Raw genomic sequence first — 17,364 nt, 5'->3', positions numbered from 1 at the left:
GTGATAATAATACGTTGAGGAGTGATCATCTGACATACGCTAGCCAATCAGAACTTATATCTTAGTTGTGCACTGTGTATTGCATTTAGTACTGAATTTTAAATTTATGTGACCAGTAGTTAATCTTTTTTTTTTTTTTTTGACAAAAGAAATTATCATGGAGGAATCGGTAATTAATATGAATAATCACTTCAACAGCTGATTAAACAAGTTAATAGCAGAAAAAGGTGAGAACAATCAAATTTTTACAAAATCAACATATTTGTCAATAAATACAAAAAGTGAGTCAAAAATTAAAGTTACTTCTAAGTTACTGGAAGAATGTCAGTTAATAGTACTTGGAAATAATTCACAAAAAATAAATATTTCTAAATGAAGTAAGTGGAGTTTTTTTAATCAAATTTAAAATTCAGTACTAAACATGATACGCATGAACAACTCAAGAATGCCGATTGGCTAGCGTATGTTGGATGATCACTCCTCAACATATTATTATCACTTTGCCAGACTAGGTGATAGCAGTATTCATAATGACCGGTCAATTTGATAAGCTAATCAATATTTATCACACTGCGTGCCTTTTTTGGTCATTATTCATAATGCCCAATTAATCACTTTGTCCATAACATATATATTAACTAGTAATAAATGATTTAATATTTTAATTTTAAGTGTATATAATGCATTTAACTTGACTAATACAGTGAAACCTCGGTTTTCGTTGACTTCGATTATCGTCGGTTTCAGTTTTTGTCGATTTTTTTGTGAAAAATTTGTCTCGGTTTTCGTTGGTTGTTTCGGATTTCGTCAGTGTGCCCACGTGACCTCGCCAAAATCAGTGGGTGACTCACATTCTCCTCTGCAGTATGGCGTTGTTTCTCGTTGTGCAAGCATTAACCCGCACATCTAGCGAAACAATTTGATTGCTTTCATTTCCTGTTTGTTGTGGTGGCTCGTGTCTTGTTAGGATTGGTCGAATCTGGACCAATAGTGATCGTTCCGTGCAATCCGTTCTATTTGAATGAGTGGCGGACTTGACAGAGAGCTACAGACGAGCAGGGATGCTGATTGGAGGACCACCGGCCACCGGTGCGCATATACAAGAACAGGTTAGGCAGGAAAATGGAAGCGGTTTTTGTCTGGTTAAAGAGAAGACATCATCTTGCCATGACAGGGCGTGATTCCCGAAAGTGTTAGTGCATCGTAAGGTGTTTTTTTAACGAAATTATATGTGACACGAACAATTACCAATCATCGGCACTTTGGTTTCTGTTTCAAAGTTTTGCACATCAAGTTTAGTAAGTTAACTCTGTTAGCTCCATCATGGGACCAAAGAAAGTTTCCAGAGCCAGCAGGCCTTTGAAGAAGAATGTGAGGAACACAATTGAATTGAAAAAGGAAATCATAGAAAAATATGAGAGCAGCATTAAGATTGCTGAAATCAGCCGCATGTACGAGAAGTTGCCAACCATCCACAATAAGTTCCATTGTGTTGAAAAAGGAAGCGATAAAAGCGTGTAATGTAGCGAAAGGCGTAAATGTACTAACGAAACAGAGATCGCAAACAATTGAAAATGTTGAACAGTTATTATTAATTTGGATCAAAGAAAAGCAGTAAATGTCGATTCTGTTTCGGAGACAATGTCGAATAGCATTTAACAACAATTTCGATCGTTGATTCCAACACTCCTCACCGTCTTTCATACACAGAGTCTGCAAAAAGGTAAATACCATGTTAAATGTTCAGTTATTTATTATATTAGTCTTATATATTCATTTTATGTTCATTTCTTATTGTTTTTAGTATTAAAAGCTATATTCATTCTCTAAAAAATGTGTTTTTTTGTGCGTATTTTGAAGTCTCTAGAACGAATTAATCGGATTTACATTGATTCCTATGGAAAAATTTCTCTGTTTTCATCGGTTTCGGATTTCGTTGATTGTTTTCGAACAAATTATCAACGAAAACCAAGGTATCACTGTACATTAAAAACTTATTAAAATATGTGTGTATGTGCATATATTACAAATGCCATTATTTTTACAATATAGCACTCTATCTAGATTATATCTTTTAGTGGGTTTTATTTCTTTTATAGTTATGTTTTTCTACAAAATTTTTTCAAATTTTTTTTAATCATTTACAGCTTTAATTGTTTCAGTATTTATAATTGTACAAAAGAAGGACTGAAGAGGAGCAAATAGCTCAAAATGTATATCCTTTGTACAAAAATAATAAGTTTTACAAAGTAAAGTCTATCTTCTTCTTCAAGTGTGTTCCTGTATGATAATTTCTATGCAGCAATATGTTTGTGCTTTTTTTCTAAAGATTATATCATCATCATTTTATTTTAAACCCAACCATATCTATATTCATAATACTAATATTGTTTTTTATAGATGAAAGATGGAATCATAACATACTTTTTGTTAAAATAATTTAAGTTAACAAACATAACAAAAAAAATACGTTAAATTGAATTTATTTCAACCCTACATTGTTTTAACATAGCATTTATTAACATTCAACATAAATCACAATGGCTTTTGTGATAGATACACAGATAATACAAAAGATATACAGCCAAGACTAAAAATGGTATCTTACTCTGTTGCCAGATAATAAATTTTATTGTATTCTAATGATTTTTACAATGTTTCCAATGTTTTCAAAAGATTTTTACAATGTATGTAAAGGATTCTTAAGATTGTTTCTTTCTTAGAGAAAGAAAACCTAGACTACTAGACCTAACAACAGTTGATTACTTCTTATGGATTTTTTTGTTTCAACAACTGACAATGATTCAAGATGCAAAGTAATGCAATGAATAAGCAATGTATATGCTAAAATAACATCAGAAATGTTGCAGTCTATTCAGCAAACTTTGTTACTCAATTACTGAAATGTTTAGATGAAAATAGATCTCACTAAAATCATGTTAACTAATTAAAAAATAAAGGAATAGAAATGAATTTGTGCATAAAAAAATTATTTTTCTATAATTAGATTTGATGCTAGTTGTAGATAAATAGTCAAGGTAGAACATTTAAAAGCATTCTATATTTATATTTTTTAAAACAAAATTTAAAATAAAATACTTATAATTTTTTTTGTTAATGCTTAAAGCAGGCTTAATATTAAAAAAAAGTTCTGTATGGTGGTTGTATTTTTTGAATAAGCATTTTCAGTTAGCTTTATCTTTTGAAGTATTGTAGTGCTTAATGCTGTAGTACCATTAATACTCAAGTAATTTAATGAAAATATGAAAAAAAAAACTATTGAAGTGGTAAATATTGTATTTTACATTATAAACATTGATATTTTATGCAAAATAAGAAAAGCAATCCAGTTTTAATGTATTACATAAAACAAATATATCATTGCAATAGTAAAACAAAAAATTTATTTTAAACTATATTTTAAATAGTCATTTATTACTCACAGAACATATTGTGGTCTAATGACCATGATATGTTCTGTGAAATAGGAACTTCTGTGATTTCAGCATAGTGCAAACATCATACACTACAGTATCCCATTTAGCTTTACTAAGTATCTATATTGAGTTAATAGCCAAGATATTCTTTACAATACAGTATTAATTAAAATGTTTATTATGCAATTATTCCTGTGTCATAATTTTTTTTTACATAATTATTTTAAATCTGGAGAAATTGAGAACTTCCTATAAGATTTTCTGAAAACTTTTAAAATTTTGTGACTTGGCAATGCTGGTTGTACAGTAAACTTTATGCCTGGCAGTACAATCACTTTGTACACAAGAGACATGAGATCAGCGTTGCCAAATCCTTAACAAGCTTTTCCCTATACCAACTACCTTTTTCCATCCTATTAGACCAAGTTTCCCCATGATTTTCAGTGATTAAAATTTTCCCTTCTCCAATATTTTAACCTCCTGAGATCATGGATGTAAATTTGGTTGGGCATTGCTCAAGTGGACATTATATGGCACATGACTGTATATCAATCTATAAAAATAATTGAAGAAATTTTATATTTTGTTTAGGGAAAAATAATTTAATACAAAAGATATTGTTTATTATATTAAAATGTAAATCTTGATTTTTCAAGTATGTATGTACATACATAAAATCATATAATAAAGTGGTAGTATACTTATGTTTTTAAAGATACTGGAATGTTTTTCCAAATTCTTAGTAAATAATTAATTAGTTCGTATTGAAATAATCAAATGACTAATCTAGTTCAAAATACAAAATAATTTATATATTATCTGTCATTTCTCCTACAGTAAGTCAATTAATTATTTCTTATATTTTGACAAATGTAGCAGTATATAATAGTTCTAATTTAAATCAACAAATTATCTCTTGTCAGTTTTAACTAGTAACAAATTAGTGTTATAACTGAATAAATAGTTTTTTAAGTATATTAGAAATGATGTCTGAAACTCTTAGACATTTCAAACTGAGATTTTAATAGTTTGAAATATCAGAGTTTTAAAAATAATAAATTTGTAAATTTCTCAATTTCTGGAACATAAGCATTTAAACGAAGTTAGATAAAACAAACTTTTCAAAATACTGAATGCATAAATAATTTATTGAAACTTTTTAAAAATATAAAATCATGGAACACAAATCAATACAATACTTGAATCTTTACATGATTTTTATCTATTTGTTGAATCAAAAAACAATGATATTAAAACAACAGAAGAAACTTAGAATTTAATCTAGTATATTACAGTAGAGCATCGATTATCTGACCATCACAACTGTTAACCAACCGCGTTCTAGTTGGCAAATTCAAATGTTTGCTAGTGATGTGACGCTACAATATTTGGCTATGTCTTGGCTACTTTAATGTTATTTTTGTTAAATTTTTGCGAGTTTTAGCTGGCAACACTGGCTCGACCATGAAAGGGAGGCCAGTATTTAAACCATGCTTAATTTTTTATTTTTTTCTTTATTTTTGTATTTATTTTGTGCAAAATAAAGAAATAATTTTTAACGACACAATAGCGACGATTATTATTTCCCGTTGAAAATTCAATGTGAAGTAGGTTAATAGCGATATACTAATTACAAGGGATATACTAATATACTATACTAATATCGTATTTTTTCATACTTTTCGGTTATCCATTTTTTCAATTATCCGACCAACCCAAGTCCTCAATTGAGTCGGATAATCGATGCTCTACTGTATATGTAAATAATAAATTTCTCACATTTTAAAGTTATCTTTATTGATAGGAAAGAAGAAATATATACTTGGACTGGTGTAGATTGTTGTGTTCATAACATTATTGTTGGAAAAATGTGGCTTGAACAAGTAAGTTTCTCAAATCTTAATTTTACTAATCAATTTTTTGCTGGCAGAAATTACTTTATTTCTATAAACTTAATAAAATCATTTGTATTTAATTTATTTAACAAAGAAAATCATAAAATTGTTTTAATTTTTTCAAAAATAAGGAAATATACAGGGTGCTCATAAAGTCTGTGTGCAAGTTAAAAAATTTATAAATTTATTAGTATTTGTGACAGAGAAATTATGTAGAATGTATTGGAAATAAGAAAAATGTATACTTTTTTATTGTTTTATTGTAGCCAAGTTCAGCCAACCAAAGGACATAGTTTACTTTTTCTTCAGTTGAAGCCATGGGTCATACATAATTCTGAAAAAGAAGTATTTTTAAAGTTTCGAAAAATTGTTAAATTATTGTGTTGACGAATTACTAAATAATTTTACTTAAAACTGTTGATGGGTACATTAAGCTTTCTAATACTTTTCAGAGATTTTTTTTCTATCACAAATACTAATAGTTATAAATTTTTTAAATTGCACACTGACTTTATGGACACCCTGTATAATGATGAAAGAACAGTTTGTCTTTATCCATATATTCTATTATCATCTGATAATATAAACTATATAATATAATAAAAACAAATATCAGAAATTCAGATTTCTAGATTACATGTTTTTAGAATCATAAAATTTCTTGACATAATAAATATATATGAAAAAACAAAAGTTTTTAAAGCATTTTTGACATTATTTATTTTTTTAGGAGTATTTAGAAAATAATTTATACTTGAAAAAATAAGTTTATGTTAAGTAACAAAAAAACACAAAATGTTTTTATTTTTTTATTTGAGTAGTCAAAGGAGAGAACACACACAAGATTTCAGTATATGTTGCACGATTTTGGCATTAATTCATTTACATATAAATATGGTGTATTTTTTATAGCTATAATTCACAATTGATATAAATTGCAAAATCTAAATATAAATTTGTCTAAAGAGAATTGATTATACAAAATCTCACTTTTACATTGTTTATTGACGACAATTAAATAAACATTTTGATTGTATAAATATAGGTAATGGCTCAACATTCTTTTAAAGTTACTGTACAGAGACAAAAAAAAAAAAAAAAAAACCATTTGTTTCAAAAATTCTCACCCAGTCTAGATTAAATAATTCAATGGGGAACAAAGATTTTTAAGCTATCTTGTTCATAACAGAATTATAACACCTACATTTAATGTGGTAGTTTAGTAAAATCTAAAAAGTGTTGGAAATTAAAAAAGCAAAGAAGAAATACTTTAGACGATTTCTTGCATTTGATATCTATTATTAAATTATAGATAGCTATACAAATAAGGCAACATTGATCAGAATTGGATGACAAAATTGTTAGTCATTTAATGGTTTTTTTGTTGATGGTTAATTGGTTGAGAGATAATTTTCTACATTATAATTTAATATATTAAATTTGTTGTTTGGGAATTTGTTATTTATTATATAATGTATTTATAATAAGTTAAATATTCAAATACCAAAGTAGTTTACCTATAGATACCAATAGCAATTTATTTATGAACTAGTTTCAAGTACAAAATAAGTAACCAATGGTAGATCAAAAACAGATATTAAACTTATGGAATTTACTATTACATGCGTAATGCTTTAAAATTTGAAAAAATGAGCTTATGGTATTTACCTAGAATGTCATAAGTATATAACAACTTAAAGTGGCATTTAGTGTCAGCTTAATTAATACTCTCATTAAAATTTATTGGCTTAGACATAAAAAAGCAAACCACTTTAAATTTTCAATAATAGCAGATTAAAATTAAACCTTCTTTTATTAAACCTTCTTTAAACCTTCTTAACCCTCCAGTTTATAATAATTGATTTTTTCTCATAAAAATTAGATCTCTTTAGCTCCGCAACCCCTCCCCCCAAATAGTAAATATAAATAAAATTAATATTTTGCGACCCCATCCAAAGGAATAATAACAGAGTACGTGTAACTATTACTAATTGAATTTTGACCGTAATTATAAATTTTTTAAAATATTGTGAGGACCGAATTAAGCCGGCCAGCCCAATTTTAATGTTTTATAAATGAAAATTATCAAATTTAAACTTTTATTGTTCAAACCTCTCAAGAGATAGCGATCAAGATTCGAAGGATGTACAGTCTTCCGCCGTCAAACACGCTTCCCTCCTCTCTGGATCCGACTTCTGAGTCACGGAGCCCGAATCATCACCCTCCGTCGCGATTGGTGATCGTGGCGGACGCGATCGGGAGTATAAATAGGGGGGAGATATCTGAGAACGGGGGTGGCTGAACGTCTGAAGAAGACAAACTTCCCGGCGAAACAGAGTCCCATACGAAGGCCATTCCGAAGACGCCGGATCCTTCCACCCACTGCCAGAGCCGCTGCCCGAGCCGAAGAACATTCTGCGATTGTTGTCGATAACCGAGAGGTATGAACCCCCCCCCAACAATTGTGAACTCTCTCTCTCCCGCGATTAGGGACGGGATGCGCAGATTCACTGTGCTAGGTTATCTCTCCAAATAAATCTTTATTTGTTCTTTCCTGACTCTGTTATTTCGAATATCGCCTTAACCTTATTGTCGAACCCGCACACTTCCTCCACTCGACCTGACAATTAATTACCCGATTCCGACAAGTCGGGATATCGTGAAAAATTAGCCATCCTTGACAGTGGGATGGGTCTTGCCGACCTGTTTGCCGACAAAAAGGAGGTACGACTCCGTCCTACCCCCCCGGCGTTCCCACAATATTATATAATCACATTGCACTAATTTTATACATTAAGAAAATACTGACAGTATAAAAAATGTAATACAACTATTCCTATTATTTTATGTCACTGCATTTATAGCGATGGGTATGAACTTGCATGTATGACGTATACATACATGAACAATTTACAAGTTCCAACTTGGTGTGTACGTGCTCTTTCTTTTCTTTATATGTGTACTTATTGTAAGTAAAATGTTTATAAGTTTATAATAAATGATTTTTTCTCATAAAATGATTTCATTATTGTTTCGCGACCCTCAGGTTGAGAAACGCTGCTTTAATGAATTGAAATATTCTATTCATATGTAAATGATTAAAAAGATTTAAATTTGTGAACTTTTAATAGTTATAATTTCATTTAGTTTTTTTAGAGTAATGATTACAGATTATGTTTGGTATTTTATTCAAAAATTAATGATTGCACTGACATATGAATGACTTTGTTTTCATATGTCAAATGTACTGTACTTAAAAATTACTGATAAATTTGCCAGTTTATGAATAATTAAAAAGAATTGTATTCTAATCTAATTAATCATTACAGTCCAATATTTTTATTTAATATAGATTTTCTGGACTAAATTTAGTTTTGAGTTACAACAATAGAATACTGAAGATGAAACCATATTATTGTAGATTCACTTTTAGAATTTTAAATATTTAGATACATCATAACAACTTATTATGAAATACTTAATAAAAATAATAAAAGATTATGCCTAATGTAGAAATAAGTTATTCCTTTCTTTACTATTTTAAATTAATGATCTTAGTCATTTTATAAACTAATTCTTTCAATGTTGATGCCAAATTAATTATAAGAATTTTCAAATATGGCATAAGATTGAAAATTATGAAAGTAGGCTCAATATTTTAAGATGTCTATACTCTTGAAGAGAACATTTTATATAGGAACAACTTGTTTTTCATTAAAAAATTTTTGTTTTAAATTTCTTAGGAAGTATTTAAATACTTCTAAGAGCACTTTAATGAGTATTAGAAATAATTAAATGTTATACCTTCCTAGTTTAAAAGTTACTACATTATTTTATGTGGGATTTATTGGAATTTTGAATATAGTGTGTCCTAGAGGCAAGTGCTGGCTCCATATTATATGTGACCAAATGCAAAATGTAAATATATGAGCTTTTTGTATGAACACAGTCAAGTATTAACTAAGAGAGTCCATGAAAATGCACAGATCGCAAACCTGTGAAGACAGCTCTGCAAAAAGAAATTATTCTTTGTGATAGTTTATATTTATGGTTTAGTAATAGATTCATTATCTTCAAAATTTATCCATATTTTGAGAGTAGTTGATAGGATTTGCTGAATGTAAGAAAAAGGATATTATTCTAGTTTCAAAGTTATAAGAAGACATTCTAATAAAATAATCAAAATAATGTGAATGAAAGTAACATAATTAAAAAAGAAAAAGTACTTTAACAGGAAACAATAATGAAAAATTTTACAAAAAGTGTATAATACTTTTATTTCTTAAATTTTTAAAAAATTACACCAAAAATGAAATTTAACATTTATTTAACTATTTTTATTGGATTATTGATTTATAAATTTTTTAAAATGTCAACAAATAAAATTTGCATTTACTTCTGCTTTTGTATTAAAAACTATATAATTAATAAAATTTTTATAAATATATTTTAGTATGGAAATACAGAAATCATTTGTAAAAAGAGTGGTTTAAGTACTGTTCTTCATTTTAAACCTTGCAACTGGCTTGGTCAAAATGCACACACTGTTGAAGGCTATATTACAGACAAAAAGTAAGTAGTAAAGTTTAGCTTTACAAATTTTGTTTCATGCTATGGGAAACTAAAATATGATTAAAAAAAATAATTATTAATAAAACTTTTATAAATTGCAGATATTCTATAAATGTAAATGTATGATATTCTTAAGGATATCACACTTTTACATTTTTTTCTTTTAGAAATATATTTCATATATTATATTTTTACACAATAAAAAAACTTTGAAAAATTTTGTTGCATTTGGACTGCTAAATATCTGTCTAGGTAGTGTTGAATATATTGGTAAAAGAGTTGAGAGGGCTGTCCTTCTTGTGAACTGAAGGACTTAGCCCTAGAGTGTGAAGTGGAAGGAAGAGGGAAGAAGGTTAGGGAATAAGAGGGAAGAAGAAATAAAGCAAAACAGGAGAGTGTGAAGAGAAGCTGCCAAAGGGTCCCATGGGACCCCACGGTCATCTGCCTGGCCTTTTATTGAATTAAAAAGCAGAACACATTTAGATACATTTGAAAAAGTAATCAGTATACAAAATAAAACTGCTTTTGATGGGAATATTTGTCTCTCACAATAAAACAAGGTTCGCACAGTAAGAATTGTAAAAGTGTGTGAAACAAGAAAACAATTTTTTTTTTTACAAAAGTAGCATTAATGCTAACAAGTTTTTTTTTTTTTTTAAACAATAACAGTAATACTCTATTTACATTTATATACATTATTTACAATGGTCTTCTCAATCAGCTACAGATTATGTGAATCTTGCGCCTAGATCACTTGTTTTCGTCTTCCGATGTTTGATCGGCGTCTTCTTCCTCGCTTGTTTCGTCACTGTAATTATGATTGCTGCTTTTTTGTGTGTCGTTGAGAGAAGTTTGGTTTGCTGCTTGCCGGTACGGGTTGATGAGAATTTTTGTGTCTTTGATGTATTGGTTGAGAGCACTAAAGAGGGTTTTGTTACCCACAATGTCTTTTTCGTCCGGGGGCCAGTTGAATCCTGTGTAGAGTGTTTTCATTTGGAAGTTCTCCCGTTCTGTCGTGAATTTCGTGCACTCAAATAGGTAATGCTGCACATCGTCCTTCTTGCTGTCATCGACGTCACAGAGGTTGCTTTTCCTGATGCAGAAGCGGTGTAGATATTCCCCGAAGTTTCCATGCCTTGTTAAGCGCTGTGTCACACCAAAGTTCACGGTGAAGTGTTTGTTTTGAAGTCTATCTTGGATTGTTGGAAAGAATTTGTAGCAATAGCGTCCTGTTTTGGAGCTATCCCACTCCTGTTGCCAGAGATTTTGCGTGATTTTGTTTATTTGGCCTCTTATTTCAGTGAGTGGAATTCTGGCATATCCCTTTGTCGTGTTGGTTCTGGTTGCCCATTTGGCCAGTTTGTCTGCCCGTTCATTTTCCATGTGGCCCTTGTGGGCTGGTATCCAATTATTGCTTAGATTGTGATTCTTGCTGGTGCTTTCGGAGATTGCAATAAGGTCCTGTGCAATTTTTGTGGTAATTTTCTTATTTTGTAGGATGTGAAGTGTTGCCCTACTGTCTGAAAAGATTTCGACTTGTTTCTCTTGATAGTTGTTTTGTTGAATATGATTGAGAGCTTTTACAATGGCATACATTTCTGCTTGTGTTATTGTACAGTAGTCTGCCAGCCGGATGGCTGCCTGGTAACATGTTCGGTTGTTTGGATCTTTAATTATTATACCGCTACCCGTTCCTGATAGTGTTTTCGAGCCATCAGTGAAAACCTTTAGGCTCTTATTGCTTCTAGGATTTTCTTCATAATCTGTGTTTACTCTGTATGTCTCCATTTGTGCTGGATTTTCTATTGTTGTTGTCTTGTCCACTTCCTCTGTATCGTTCTTCTTAATTAGGTCTATGAGCTGTTTATCGTTTGGAAGTTGCCCTCTGTTTATTGCTTTATTTATCTCTGTATCTGTCATTTCTCCAATGTGTTCTTTCTTTAGGTTCCCCTGCCAGATTATTTCAGCAGCTTTCAAGTGTATGGGCTTCAATTTCGCCAAAACCAGCAAGGCATCGGTCGGTGCTGTCCGATATGCTCGACATATCCGAATTGCTGCTTTCCTTTGTATTGCTAGCAGTCTTCTCTTGTTATGCACCTTATGGATCGCCTCTCCCCACGTCTGGACCCTGTACAGCACCGCAGGCTCGATGGCTCCCTTGTAGATCATTCTCGTGTGTCTGCTGCTTAAACCCCAGGTGTTCCTGCTGATATGCTGTATCAGGTTTGCTCTTTCTGTTGTTTTTTTGCAAATTTCTTGAATGTGAGTTTTCCAGTTGAGTGATCTGTCGAAGTGGATTCCGAGGTATTTAAGATTTTCTACGTTCTTGATGCTTTTGTTACCGATTTTAACCCCTACTGACTTTTTGAGATGACTGCCTTTATTTCTTCGTGTGCAAACCATGGCCTGACATTTCTGGTGATTTATTGGCTGTTTATTGTTAAAGCTCCAGTTTTCAATTATTTTTAATAACCTGTTGGTCTCATCTCTTAGGCGGTTACAGTTTCTGTGTGCGACCATTAGGAGGACATCATCTGCATATGCCTGAATTTTGACGTCAGATGTTTCTGGGATTTCCTGTAGTATACTGTTGAACGCTAGGTTCCAGAGACCTGGCCCGGCCCTGGAGCCCTGTGGGCATCCTCTAGTTATCCGCTTTATGATGTTTATGTTGTTAGTGAAAAAGCCTGCCTGGCGGTCTGTAAGATAGTCCTGTGTTAATTTCTTGAGATTCAGGGGGCAACTGATGTCGTTAAGCGTTTTTAATACGATTGGCCACCAGAGAAGATCAAAGGCCTTCTGGAAGTCAATTTTCACCAATAAGGCGTGTTGGCCTTTGTCCCATGCCTTCAGGATGAATTCCTTAACTTTCAATGTTGCTTGTGTAGTTGATTTTCCTTTCTTAAAGCCGAATTGCTTATCACTGTTGAGGTTGTGCTTGTGCAGGTGCCAATTTATTCGATTTATGAGCAATCCATCTAAAACCTTTCCCATTGTAGGGAGCAGGCTTATTGGGCAGTAATCCATAGGTTTTTGAGGGTTTTCCATTTTAGGGATAAATTTGACGCTGGCTCGTTTCCAAGCTGTAGGAAAGACTTTCATCCTTAGGCATTCGTTGAAGACATGGACTAGTGCTAAGGGGATTTCTTCTTGAATGGCCTTGATTGCTTCAGCCGTAATAGTATCCAAGCCTGGTGATTTCCTATTTGCCATGGTCCTGATGGCTCTCTGAACTTCCCTGAAGGTGAAAGGTTTGTCGTTGCTCCCAGTTGAGGGAAGATTTGATAATTCCCGTATTTGCTTATGGAGTGCCGTGTCTGTCTGCTGGTCGTCGTCTGGGAAGTGATAGTTTAGGATTTGCCGTATGTTATCTTCCATGTCTATTTTATTCTGGTTATTGTCAGTTATGTCGGAGATATGCATTTTTTTCTTGCGTTTAAAGACAGTTTGAAAGGGTATTCCCCATGGGTCTTTTTTATTCTCCTAGCTGCAGAAGTTTCTCCATGCCCTTGTGCGTTGTTTATTGATGTTCTTTTTATATTTTTTGAGTTTTTTATTGTATTCTGTTTTAAGTCTCTCCTGGATCTTTTCATTTTTGTTTTTGAGTATTTGCTTTCTTAATTTTCTGATTTTCATTTTATTATTAGTTAGTTCTTTAGTTCACCAGACCGTATTGATGAATTTCTCTTTTCTTGTGATTGTTGCTATCCTTTTTGCTTTGTTTATTGTGTTGGTGATGAATTCCACGTATGTTTCCAGGTCTTGTTTGGTCCTTATCTGAGGGAATTGGTAAGTGAGCCAGATTTCTGCAAAGGTTTGTTTGAATAAGTCCCAATTTATTCTGGTTTGAAGTGTAGTTTGGTTGCAGTTTGTGACGGTGTCTAACTGGAGGTAAGTCAAGATGTATCTGTGGTCGCTCGCGGAGGTTCTCAGCTGCGTTTCACAGTTTAAGATTATGTGGCTTAAATTTGTTGTGTTAATGAATACATCGGTCCACCCCTCCGCGAAGCCTGTATAGAAGGTTGGTTCCGTTGACATGTTTGACGAGACCATGTCCATCTCATCCATAAGGTTGTTAAGCAGGGTCCCTCTCTTATCCTCCTTTTTGTTGTATCATGTTGCTGATTTCGCATTAACATCACCTGCAACTATAATGGTTTTTCCTTTTAACCGGTAAAGAATTTCAGCTAATTCCTGCATACATTCATCGTCATCGTCGTACGGTGAAAAATAGACACCAATCAGAAAGATTGGTAGTGTTGAATAGAAATATTTTAGTTACAATCACAGTGTAATATTTAATTTTGTAATACAGTAGAGCATCGATTATCCGACCCCCGATTAACCGACCGCATTCTAGTCGGCAAATTCAAATGTCCGCTAGTGATGTGGCACTACAATATTTGGTTATGTCTTGGCTACTTTAACCCTTTCCCTGCCGTCTGCCACGCCCCTTTATTTTGTAAAACGGCCGAGGTCAAATAGGTAAATCAGGCAATATTATTTTAAAAATTCACCAAAAATTAAATTATTATTTGATTCATATGAAAAAAATCACATATATTTATCAATATAGTTAGTTTTAAATACGACATTTTTCAATAAAGTTTGTTTGAAAAATTTATGAGAAAAAAAAATAATATATGATAATTGACATTCAAACTTGAAAATTTGTTACTTTTTGTCAAAATTAACATTGTCTGGTAACTTTATTCTTATTGTCACTGAGCCAGAATGACGTAGAATATTGTTCTGTACAGTTTGATATTACATTTATGCACGTACGTTTATTCGTTGTGAAATTATCGCACATTATATTAAACATTTGTTTGAAATCTGAACTTTATTCTGCTTTCATCTAACAGAATTAACTAATATACTTTATTCATTTCATATCAAACAAGACTATATATTTTTGTAATAAACATACGATTACCAATAGCAATAGATGTAACATTTGCTAATATTTTAGATTTAAAAAAAAAATTAAAAATTAAAAAATATATATAAAATATCAGAACTGAAGGTCATAACTTAAATATTTACGATATATTAACATATTATAACTGAATAAACTTATTATAGCATAAATCAACTTATTATAGCAATATTATTGCATGAATATGCTAAAAATAAAATAAAAAATTATCAGAAAATGAAAAATTAAGAAAAAATAACCGATAATTAAAATTTTTTAAGTCGAAAAAACACCACCTGGACAAAAATATGTAGAATGAACGATAAACAAAACGATGCCGTCAAGTGCTGACATCTGTTGTCGATAAATTTTATAAAAATCGATTGTTAACAGGGTAACGATCAATCGGTACCCTGGCCGTTTTGCTAAACGAATAGGGTAACGATAGATCGGTACCCTGGCCGGGAAAGGGTTAATATTATTTTTGTTGAATTTTTGCATGTTTTAGCTGGCAGCACTGGCTCGATCATGAAAGGGAAGCTAGTATTTAAATCAGGCCTAATACACTATACTAATAATATATTTTTCATACTTTTCGGTTATCCGACCAACCCCAGTCCCCAACTAAGTCGGATAATCGATGCTCTACTGTAATTATATAAATTAACAAAATTTCAGATTTAAGATATTCAATATGGAATTGGCAAGGGATGCTTCTGACTCTCTTTAAAAACAAAAATTAATAAATCACATTTTCACTGAGAACACACAAGAATTTAAGTTGAGAAATATTTTTAACTCAGAATAAATAGTTTCTAGGAAATAAATGAACTGAACTGAAAATATTTGTTAAATGCCAAAATAATAATTTCAAGTAATAAAGAACTAAATAATATTGCAGCACAAATGTTTGAAGTTAGAATTATTATTTAATTGAATAGAATTAATCAATGCACTTTTAACAGTGGGTGAGGTTTAAATAATGCCAATTTTTTGATCTGGTTAATGGATTAGCTTCAGGCATAAACAGTTGAAAGTGGAATGCAAATGTTAGAAAGAAGGATTCAGCTGAGTAACCATAATGGCTAGTCAATACGAAAAAAATGTAAATTTGATTTATTAAAATGTTTACTAAAAATTGCATAATTTTTTATATAATAATAATTTTTTTTATTGTGTTGATATAATGACTGGGATGTATTGATCAATTAAACTGAAAAAAATGAGAAATCAAAAGAAATAATGAATAAGTTAAGTTTACAATTATCATTACTATGTTTAAAAATTGTTATACATTTTCTTTCTGTTTTTCTTTTTACTGTATTGTTATATAATAATTACCATAAATGAAATAATAATAATAATAATAATCATTAAAATTATGAAAATTCTATCTGTTTTTAGAGTATATATATTTTTAAATTTAATGTTAAATACATATTTTGGTTCGTTAGGTTCGAAAACGTTTGTAACTACTTTGTTGTGGATGATGCGCACACTGGTAAAAGGCATTTAGATATGTGAAACTTTACTTTATATATAATTACCTAAATTTAATATTTGTCAATATTACAAAGTTTAGCAAATAGTTTTAGTTAAAAATGATCAATTTCATAACAACTGCAGCTATAATTCTGTATATCATTTATCAAATATTGCTATGCATTATGAATTGTTTCAATATTGCTTGTTAAATTCCCACTGTTGCCGTTGAAAGAAAAATATGTACCAAATATGATAGATCACTTTGTTTTTTCATAAATTATGTCACTGTTATACACACATTAGGAATAAAAACATATTTTTCATTTTGAGTAATCTTTATGGAACTATACATGATGATGCAAAAAGTGAACCTAAGAACAAAACGATGAAAAAAAACATATATTTAAATATGTTCTGGGAGTATTTAGAGTTCAGAAGCAGCCCTAAACTAATTAAATTTGGGATTATAGGAGTAGTAGTCTGAGAAATATTTCTAAATGTTTAACTGAAGTTATTTTTGTTTTATAGAAAAAATAAATTGAGAATGTTGTATGGTAAATGGCCAAACTATTTAAAATCTACTAGCATTGAAGCTTATGATGAATTTATCAAAATAAATAAGAAATTTGTTCCACCAGAATATTCTCATTATATTTCAAAAGAACTAAATTCTAAAATATGCAATCCTTCTAACAATCAATCTGTGCAATTTGAAGATGATTTGAAAAAAGAGGTAGGTAATTGTTTAATTAATTAAATAAATTTTAATTAAATTAAAATATTACTAATATTAAGATTTTATTTCCAAAACTTTATGAAATGCTTCAGAAAAACTTAAGGTAATGAATTGTTTTTATAATGTAGGAATTATATAGTTTATAATCATTCTTACTTTAATTATAAATGAAGTATAATGAATTGTTACAGATTTGGAAAAAGTATTATGTAATTATAGTACTTTTTACATTGTAAATATATTGTATTAATATACAAGGCATGTTCAGAAAGTAAGTGTACTAAATTTTTATATTTTTTTAGAAAAAGTGTATTTGAAAAA

General features: G+C 30.5%; 1 protein-coding gene across 3 annotated transcripts in view; it reads left to right on the top strand.

The window, feature by feature from the left end:
- LOC136974557 (oxysterol-binding protein-related protein 2-like) overlaps positions 1 to 17,364 on the top strand; it is a 116,215-nt gene that overhangs the window by 77,470 nt on the left and 21,381 nt on the right. For all 3 annotated transcript variants that reach the window (XM_067269473.1, XM_067269474.1, XM_067269472.1), the window contains 3 exons: positions 5,242 to 5,320; positions 9,786 to 9,904; positions 16,836 to 17,040. In XM_067269473.1, the coding sequence (XP_067125574.1) occupies positions 5,242 to 5,320; positions 9,786 to 9,904; positions 16,836 to 17,040 (403 nt within the window). The remainder of the gene's footprint in view (positions 1 to 5,241; positions 5,321 to 9,785; positions 9,905 to 16,835; positions 17,041 to 17,364) is intronic.

Source organism: Centruroides vittatus, unplaced genomic scaffold, assembly GCF_030686945.1.
Source record: "Centruroides vittatus isolate TY-2023 unplaced genomic scaffold, ASM3068694v2 contig_350, whole genome shotgun sequence".
Lineage (NCBI taxonomy): Eukaryota > Metazoa > Arthropoda > Arachnida > Scorpiones > Buthidae > Centruroides > Centruroides vittatus.
The sequence above is the reverse complement of the archived record's forward strand: the minus strand, read 5'-3'. Positions and strand labels throughout refer to the sequence as shown.